Source organism: Nansenia antarctica (genome assembly GCF_963989245.1).
Source record: "Nansenia antarctica genome assembly, chromosome: 4".
Taxonomy (NCBI): Eukaryota; Metazoa; Chordata; class Actinopteri; order Argentiniformes; family Microstomatidae; genus Nansenia; species Nansenia antarctica.
In genome coordinates this window covers 43,537,413-43,547,412 of record NC_137689.1, presented here as the reverse complement: position 1 = coordinate 43,547,412, position 10,000 = coordinate 43,537,413, and the positions used below count along the sequence as shown (strand labels likewise).

General features: G+C 51.0%; 1 protein-coding gene across 1 annotated transcript in view; it reads right to left on the bottom strand.

Moving 5' to 3' along the window:
* lamc3 (laminin, gamma 3) overlaps positions 1-10,000 on the bottom strand; it is a gene marked incomplete at both ends in the record, with an annotated part of 146,832 nt that overhangs the window by 30,413 nt on the left and 106,419 nt on the right. The window contains 5 exon segments of the mRNA XM_080529363.1: positions 5,173-5,350; positions 6,104-6,105; positions 6,111-6,246; positions 6,398-6,551; positions 7,833-8,087. Of these exon segments, the coding sequence (XP_080385489.1) occupies positions 5,173-5,350; positions 6,104-6,105; positions 6,111-6,246; positions 6,398-6,551; positions 7,833-8,087 (725 nt within the window).

Below are 10,000 nucleotides of genomic sequence, written 5' to 3'. Positions count from 1 at the left end.
CACACTGTAGTCACTCACACACTCACACACTGTAGTCACTCACACACCCACACACTGTAGTCACTCACACACTCACACACTGTAGTCACTCACACACTCACACACTGTAGTCACTCACACACTCACACACTGTAGTCACTCACACACTGTAGTCACCCACACACTCACACACTGTAGTCACTCACACACTGTAGTCACTCACACACTCACACACTGTAGTCACCCACACACTCACACACTCACACACTGTAGTCACTCACACACTCACACACTGTAGTCACCCACACACTCACACACTGTAGTCACTCACACACTGTAGTCACTCACACACTCACACACTGTAGTCACTCACACACTCACACACTGTAGTCACCCACACACTCACACACTCACACACTGTAGTCACTCACACACTCACACACTGTAGTCACTCACACACCCACACACTGTAGTCACTCACACACTCACACACTGTAGTCACTCACACACCCACACACTGTAGTCACCCACACACTCACACACTGTAGTCACTCACACACTCACACACTGTAGTCACTCACACACCCACACACTGTAGTCACTCACACACTCACACACTGTAGTCACTCACACACTGTAGTCACCCACACACTCACACACTGTAGTCACTCACACACCCACACACTGTAGTCACTCACACACTCACACACTGTAGTCACTCACACACTGTAGTCACCCACACACTCACACACTGTAGTCACTCACACACCCACACACTGTAGTCACTCACACACCCACACACTGTAGTCACTCACACACCCACACACTGTAGTCACTCACACACTCACACACTGTAGTCACTCACACACTCACACACTGTAGTCACCCACACACTCACACACTGTAGTCACTCACACACTCACACACTGTAGTCACTCACACACCCACACACTGTAGTCACCCTCACACTCACACACTGTAGTCACTCACACACTCACACACTGTAGTCACTCACACACCCACACACTGTAGTCACTCACACACTCACACACTGTAGTCACTCACACACCCACACACTGTAGTCACCCACACACTCACACACTGTAGTCACTCACACACTCACACACTGTAGTCACTCACACACCCACACACTGTAGTCACTCACACACTCACACACTGTAGTCACTCACACACTGTAGTCACCCACACACTCACACACTGTAGTCACTCACACACTCACACACTGTAGTCACCCACACACTCACACACTGTAGTCACTCACACACCCACACACCCACACACTGTAGTCACTCACACACTCACACACTGTAGTCACTCACACACCCACACACTGTAGTCACTCACACACTCACACACTGTAGTCACTCACACACTGTAGTCACCCACACACTCACACACTGTAGTCACTCACACACCCACACACTGTAGTCACTCACACACCCACACACTGTAGTCACTCACACACTGTAGTCACTCACACACTGTAGTCACTCACACACTCACACACTGTAGTCACTCACACACTCACACAATGTAGTCACCCACACACTCACACACTGTAGTCACTCACACACTGTAGTCACTCACACACCCACACACTGTAGTCACTCACACACTGTAGTCACTCACACACTGTAGTCACTCACACACTCACACACTGTAGTCACTCACACACTCACACACTGTAGTCACCCACACACTCACACACTGTAGTCACTCACACACTGTAGTCACTCACACACCCACACACTGTAGTCACTCACACACTGTAGTCACCCACACACTCACACACTGTAGTCACTCACACACTCACACACTGTAGTCACTCACACACTCACACACTGTAGTCACTCACACACTCACACACTGTAGTCACTCACACACTCACACACTGTAGTCACTCACACACTCACACACTCACACACTGTAGTCACTCACACACTCACACACTGTAGTCACTCACACACCCACACACTGTAGTCACTCACACACCCACACACTGTAGTCACTCACACACTCACACACTGTAGTCACTCCCACACACTCACACACTGTAGTCACCCACACACTCACACACTGTAGTCACTCACACACTCACACACTGTAGTCACTCACACACTCACACACTGTAGTCACTCACACACTCACACACTGTAGTCACTCACACACTCACACACTGTAGTCACTCACACACTCACACACTGTAGTCACTCCACAACTGTAGTCACCCACACACTCACACACTGTAGTCACTCCCACACACTCACACACTGTAGTCACTCACACACTCACAGCACTGTAGTCCACTCACACACTCACACACTGTAGTCACTCACACACTCACACACTGTAGTCACTCACACACTGTAGTCACTCACACACTGTAGTCACTCACACACACCACACTGTAGTCACTCAACACACTCACACACTGTAGTCACCTCACACACTCACACACTGTATTCACTCACACACTCACACACTGTAGTCACTCACACCACACACACCACACTGTAGTCACTCCACACACTCACACACTGTAGTCACTCACACACTCACACACACACACTGTAGTCACTCACACACTCACACACTGTAGTCACTCACACACCCACTGTAGTCACTCACACACCCACACACTGTAGTCACTCACACACTCACACACTGTAGTCACTCACACACTGTGTCATCACACACTGTAGTCACTCACACACTCACACACTGTAGATCACCACACACTGTAGTCACTCACACACTGTAGTCACTCACACACTGTAGTCACTCACACACCCACACACTGTAGTCACTCACACACTCACACACTGTAGTCACTCACACACCCACACACTGTAGTCACTCACACACTCACACACTGTAGTCACTCACACACCCACACACTGTAGTCACTCCCACACACTCACACACTGTAGTCACTCACACACCCACACACTGTAGTCACTCCCACACACTCACACACTGTAGTCACTCACCACACCCACACACTGTAGTGACTCACACACCCACACACTGTAGGTCACTCACACACTCACACACTGTAGTCACTCACACACTGTAGTCACTCACACACTGTAGTCACTCACACACTCACACACTGTAGTCACCCACACACTGTAGTCACTCACACACTCACACACATAGTCATGTTATTGAGTCATTAACTTAAGATTAATTATTATTATTATTAAGAATAATAACAATAACAATAATAATGACAATAATAATAATAACAACAACAACAACAACAACAATAATAATAATAATAATAATAATAACAATACTACTACTACTACTAATAATAATAATAATAATCATAATCATCATAATCATCATAATCATCATCATAATCATCATAATCCTAATATTTACATTAATGTTAATCAATGAATGGCCAGTGAGGTCAACATTCACATACTGTACAATCTCCATAAACAGCATGTTCCAAAATGCAACGTGGGGTTGAAAAAGGACAAACAACACGTGAGTCGCTGTGAGGATGGGTAGAGCTGGTCTTAAAGGGGAGTTGCACCCTCAGGATGGTGTCCTACCACATCAGCACTACGTCCTTTAGTGGACCTTGCCTTTAAATGAGCCCTGGAGTCTTTCAGATTATGGAAAGTGGCTAAGCAGGAAGCCAAGCCATCGTGTCTGAGTGCTGGTAATTGCCAGGCAAAGCATGCCCTGGTTGGTTCTGAGGCACTATGAGGTGCGCAGGGAGTTCGAGAGGGCCTTTAACGAAACCCCTTTTTCTTCTTCACACACACGCTCACCCTCCCCTTTAACACTCGGTCATTTCCACTCAGCAGTCTCCCCCAAGATACAATCACGGTTATTAGACCAGGTAGCACATAGAAGCAACACCAGCATCACCAAAAGGAAATGTATGTTTCTCTTGCTTTACTTCTAAGATAGACCATCTCATTTCTTTTGTTCTCTCTCTCTCTCTCTTCTCTCTCTCTCTCTCTCTCTATCTCTCTCTCTCTCTCTCTCTCTCTCTCTCTCCCCCCCCTCTCTGTGTGTATCCACCGTGCTCTCCCCCCTCTCCCCGCTGTGTTTAGAGAGAGTGGAAGGCGAGGTACTGAGAGCTTGCTCTGAGGGAGTGGGAGAGTAATTGCGTGGGCCCTGAGCAGACAGGAACCCGAGGTGTTCACTGAATCACTAACACCGTGGGAACCGCAGCATGTGCACTCTCAGGTACAAGCTTGGGAGAAAGAAAACACAACCCACTTTAGCAAGAACAACCCTCTGTACAGAGGACACACAGAGCTATGCAGGTAGGTAGGTCTAGCCTGAGAGAGAGAGAGAGAGAGAGAGAGAGAGAGAGAGAGAGAGAGAGAGAGAGAGAGAGAGAGAGAGAGAGATGTGTGCTGTAGTATGGTGATGGGTTCGGTACTCTCTTCTGGAGAGAACCGTACAAGAGATCATTAGGGGGCAAATGTTGGCTTCTGTATCACTGCACATGGATTGTTCGTGCCTGTCGTTTCAAGAGTTGTATGGCTGCCATTGTTAGATTCCAAAGACATCCGTAGCGAGCGTGTGTGTGTGCGTAATGGCCTGTTTGAAGAAACAAACGGCAGTACGCACGATGATATTGAAGGATGACATCATAATTGTCACTCACGCACGAACACAGAGAGAGAGAAAACGCAGGCACGAAACGCAGGCACGCACGATGCATGCAGACACACACACTCACTCTCTCTCTCTCTCTCCCTCTATCTCTCTCTCTCCCTCTCTCTCCCCTCTCTCTCTCTCTCTCCCTCTCTCTCTCTCTCTCTCCCTCCCTCTCTCTCTGTCTGTCTCTCTCTCTCTCCCCCCCCCATCTCCCTCCCCCCCTCTCTCTCTCCCTCCCTCACTCTCTCTCTCCCTCTCTCCCCTCTCTCTCTCCCTCTCTCTCTCTCTCTCTCTCTCTCTCTCTCTCTCTCCCTCCCTCCCTCCCCCCCACTCTCCCTCCCCCCCTCCCTCTCTCTCTCTCCCCTCCCTCCTCCCCCCCACTCTCCCTCCCCCCCCTCTCTCTCTCCCTCCCTCCCTCCCCCCCCACTCTCCCTCCCCCCCCACTCTCTCTCCCTCCCTCACTCTCTCTCTCTCCCTCTCTCCCCCCTCTCTCCTCTCCCTCCCTCTCTCTCTCTCTGAACACAGACCCACACTACTCACCTGCTTCTTGATGAGCCCGTAGCACACGGGGCACTCCTCGCACTGGTGTGTGGCCCTGTGGTGGAAGTAGTTGAGCTCACACTTGTCACACTTGTAGCCCACGAAGCCCTGGCGACAGGGACACGTGCCGTTGCCGTGACACTGCATGGAGGCCGAGCCCATGGGGTCGCAATTACAGCTGAGAGGGGACAGAGGACAGGGGACAGAGGACAGAGGACAGGGGACAGAGGACAGGGGACAGAGGACAGAGGATAGGGGACAGAGGATAGGGGACAGAGGACAGGGGACAGGGGACAGAGGACAGAGGATAGGGGACAGAGGACAGAGGATAGGGGACAGGGGACAGAGGTCAGGGGACAGAGGACAGGGGACAGGGGACAGGGGACAGAGGACAGGGGACAGGGGACAGGGAACATGGGATAGAGGACAGGGGACAGAGGACAGGGACAGTAGACAGGGGACAGGGGACAGTGGACAGAGGACAGTGGACAGGGGACAGGGACAGCGGAGCATTGTTGTTAGGGGATTGGGGCACAAGAGTGGTGTTAGGAAGAACCAGGGACAGACATGAAAAGAAAAGAGGACGCGTTAGTCAGACCCAGAGAGGTACAGTACTGCCTACGAAGTTTTATGTCTTTGTGTTCAAGTCTCTCTCTCTCTCCCTCTCTCTCTGTCTCTCTCTCTCTCTTCTTCCCTCTCTCCTTCCCTCCCTCCCCCTCTCTCTCTCTCTCTCTCTCTCCCTCCCTCTCTCCCTCCCCCTCTCTCTCTCTCCCTCCCTCCCTCTCTCTCTGTCTCTCTCTCTCTCTCCCTCCCTCTCTCTCTCCCCCCCTCTCTCTCTCTCTCTCTCCCCCTCCCTCTCTCTCCCCGGTAAACACCGGTGGCGTCTGTGTTCAGCTCTAGCTGTTGTTTTGGTCCGTCGTCGTCACCGTACCTCTGCAGCCGCGCGAAGAGAAACCGAAGAAGCTGGTACGACAGGAGCCACACCTCCTCCCCCCCACTCCCGGCCGACACACACACTGGCCCGTGACTGGGTGGCACGCTGCGGAGGAGGAGCCAACGGGATTACAGTCGCATCTACGGAAAAAAAGAGATGTCGGATTTCAGTCAGACAATAAAACACCTTTGGACTCACAGAGATGCGCTATAGAACGTTCCAGATCGTTACAACATTCTGCATTATTCAAACGACATTCCCGAATTTCCCACAGAATTCCTATTTTTTTACCTCTCACACCCTGTCGGGTGTTGCATGTTGAAGAAGCCCGTCTCACACTGGCCACAGTCTCTCCCGGTCACTTGACCGAGGCACAGACAACTTCCTGTTTGGGGGTGACATTCCTCCAATGACCCAGACGTCCCTGCTGGACTGCAGCTGCATGCTGTAGAAAACACACAAACACACACACAATACATCAATGGGGAAAAATACACAAATCAAATGAAATATGGACTGACAAAAAAACTAAAACCCCACACATCTCTGTATCGATGGAACTGTGATAGATGCCATTTTTGGAGCTCAATATATTCCGCCTATTTTCAGAGGTGTCCTGTCCTGAGTAGAGTATTCCATCTGGGTGTCAGTGTGTGTGTGTGTGTGTGTGTGTGTGTGTGTGTGTGTGTGTGTGTCTGTGTGTGTGTGTGCGCGCGCGCGCGTGTGTGTGCGCGCGTGTACGTGTGTGTGCGTCTGTGTGTGTGTGTGTGTGTGTGTGTGTGTGTGTGTGTGGGTGTGCTAGTGTTTGATCGGAGCAGAGCCTCGATCTATCTGCTGGGTGTCGGTCGTATTGGGCGGCCATATTTCTCCGGGCCTGTGTGTGTGTGTAAGTCAGCCTGTGTGTGTGTGTGTGAGTGTGTGAGTGTGTGTGTGTGTGTGTGTGTGTGTGTGTGTCAGCGGGGGGACAGGAGAGTGAGCGTCTCAGAGAGTCATGGGCCTCTCGCCCAGCGCTTTGTCATCGGTGCTGAGCTCCCGGGTTATGGATGGAGCCTCTACTGTACAGGTCCACAGGGAGGACAGAGACATCTCAGCATCTCTCTCTCTCTCTCTCTCTGTCTCTCTCTCTCTCGGTGTTCTCTCTCTTCCTGTCTTTTGTCATTTTGTCACCCTGCCACCACGTCTCTATCCACAACCCACCTCACGTTTTATGTCTTTGTGTTCATGTCTCTCTCTCTCCCCCTCTCTCGCTCTCCCTCTCTCTCCCCCCCCTCTCTCTCCCCCTCTCTCTCTCTCCTTCTCTCCCCCTCTCTCTCTCCCCCTCTCTCTCTCTCTCTCTCTCTCCCCCTCTCTCGCTCTCCCTCTCTCTCTCTCTCCCCCCCCTCTCTCTCCCCCTCTCTCTCTCTCCTTCTCTCCCCCTCTCTCTCTCCCCCTCTCTCTCTCTCTCTCTCCCCCTCTCTCTCTCTCCCTCTCTCTCTCTCTCTCCATCTCTCACTCCCCCTCTCTCTCTCTCTCCCTCTCAGCCACTCTTTGCGTCACTCCCTCTCCTACTATGATTGATGGGGTGGCCCTTTCCATCCTGCTAAATAACCACCAACAAAACAACCCCCCCCCCTCCCCCCACACCCTCCACCTCCGCCTCCCCCCCCCCAGCCATACAGTACACCTGTACACTGAAACCCCCTACAGACCCACCCCCTGACCCCCCCCTCCATGTCCCTTCACTCACGTTTGCACTTCCGGACCCCTGTCGCGGTGGTCCGCTCCAGTGCGTTTCCGTAGTAACCCCGTTGACAACGCTGGCACCGGTCGCCCTCGGTATGCCCGAGGCATTTGATGCAGCGGCCGGTCATGTGATCACACACGCCCACGGCGTTGGGGTCCACGTTCCCGTTGCAGTCGCACGGCACGCACGGCAGCACGGGCCCCGACCGGCCTGCAGGGTCACCATGGAAACCGTCCTCGCACATCTCACAGCGGGTGCCTAGGACAGACGATTGGACGAAAGGAAGGAAGAGAGGACGTTTTTTTTTTTTACCTCAGAAACGGAACGGCACTGGAATGGAAACGTTCCATTCAGACCTCTGTAGCAGGATCCATCATGTGAAGGGTTGGCTCTCAAAACCTCTAGACCTTCTCAAACTGGCTTTTTACCGTGCTCAGTTAAAGCCCACTGTGCATGTCTTACCGTAAAGGTCGGTCCCGGGAATTTCAGAAGCCGGTAGAAATATACGACAGTGGGCAATTAATGAACTTCTTCATATTGGACTATACATAACGGGAACTCAGAATCTGAAGATGACGAAGAAGACCACAGAATTTCAGACATTGATCTCCACATCAGTTCACTATCCATGGCACAGTCGTCTGCAGACAGACCTTCTGCTGTGTTCTTGGGTAAGTTTTAGTGAGTTACATGTGCTGTTTACTAGGACTTTGTGTTGTTTACTTAGGATAGCCAAACAGTTATTTGTTGTTAGCATCAGTTATCAAACCACTGAAACTGTGTGCTCACCACAACTATGCCTCCCCATATACTTAGACTTCTACGAAACTAATAGGCTAGATGGGGGAGGAAGAAATATGTTGTCAAAGATAAAACATATTGAATAAATACATTTGTTGCAGACCTACTAAACATGCAGCATACTGTACAGTATGTTTAATGCACCATTTTAGTGTGTGTGTGTGTGTGTGTGTGTGTGTGTGTGTGTGTGTGTGTGTGTGTGTGTTTGTGTGTACTATGCTAGCCAAACAAGTGTTAGCTTGTTAGCAAGCTAGCTAGCTTTGTTAGAGATAATAGATTATAGAAAAGGTACATGTTTTTGTAATGAACAGTAATGTTGTGTGGAATCAAAAATAATGATTCATTCATTGATTTCTAGATTTGCTGTAGAATAATACTGTAGATTGAAATTATTTCACTAGCCTACTTCTTACAGTACAGTACACTGAGAGTCTATGGAAAGCATGCAATCCTACACTATAGAAGGGACCTGAAATGTATCTTACAGAATGACGAGGTGAGAGGTTCTGAGAGATGACACCTTAATGAGTCACCAGCACTTCAGGTATTTGTCATTGTCATTGTATAAGCAATTCTATTTTATGAACATAGTAGTATTTAGTAAAAATGGTGTGTTGGTAACAGTGGGCAATCATTTTAAATGTACTGTCTTCTTTTTTATGACAGCTTTGATGCCCAGATGGGATGGGAAGGAACTACACAAGTCCCACTGTCCTGTCTCACCACCTCCCCTGTCTCACCCCTCCACCTCCCCTGTCTCACCCCTCTGTCCTGTCTTACCACCTCCCCTGTCTCACGCCTCCACTTCCCCTGTCTCACCCCTCTGTCCTGTCTCACCACCTCCCCTGTCTCACCCCTCCACCTCCCCTGTCTCACCCCTCTGTCCTGGTACAGACCACCTCCCCTGTCTCACCCCTCTGTCCTGTCTCACCACCTCCACTGTCTCACCCCTCTGTCCTGTCTCACCACTTCCCCTGTCTCACCCCTCTGTCTCACCACCTCCACTGTCTCACCCCTCTGTCCTGTCTCACCTCCTCCGCTGTCTCACCCCTCTGTCCTGTCTCACCACCTCCCCAGTCTCACCCCTCTGTCCTGGTACAGACCACCTCTCCTGTCTCACCCCTCTGTCCTGTATCACCACCTCTCCTGTCTCACCCCTCCACCTCCCCTGTCTCACCCCTTTGTCCTGTCTCACCCCTCCACCTCCCCTGTCTCACGCCTCCACTTCCCCTGTCTCACCCCTCCACATCCCCTGTCTCACCCCTCCACCTCTCCTGTCTCACCCCTCTGTCATGTCTCCCCCCTCCACCTCCCCAGTCTCACCTCTCCACCTCCCCCGTCTCACCCCTCTGTCCTGTCTTACCACCTCC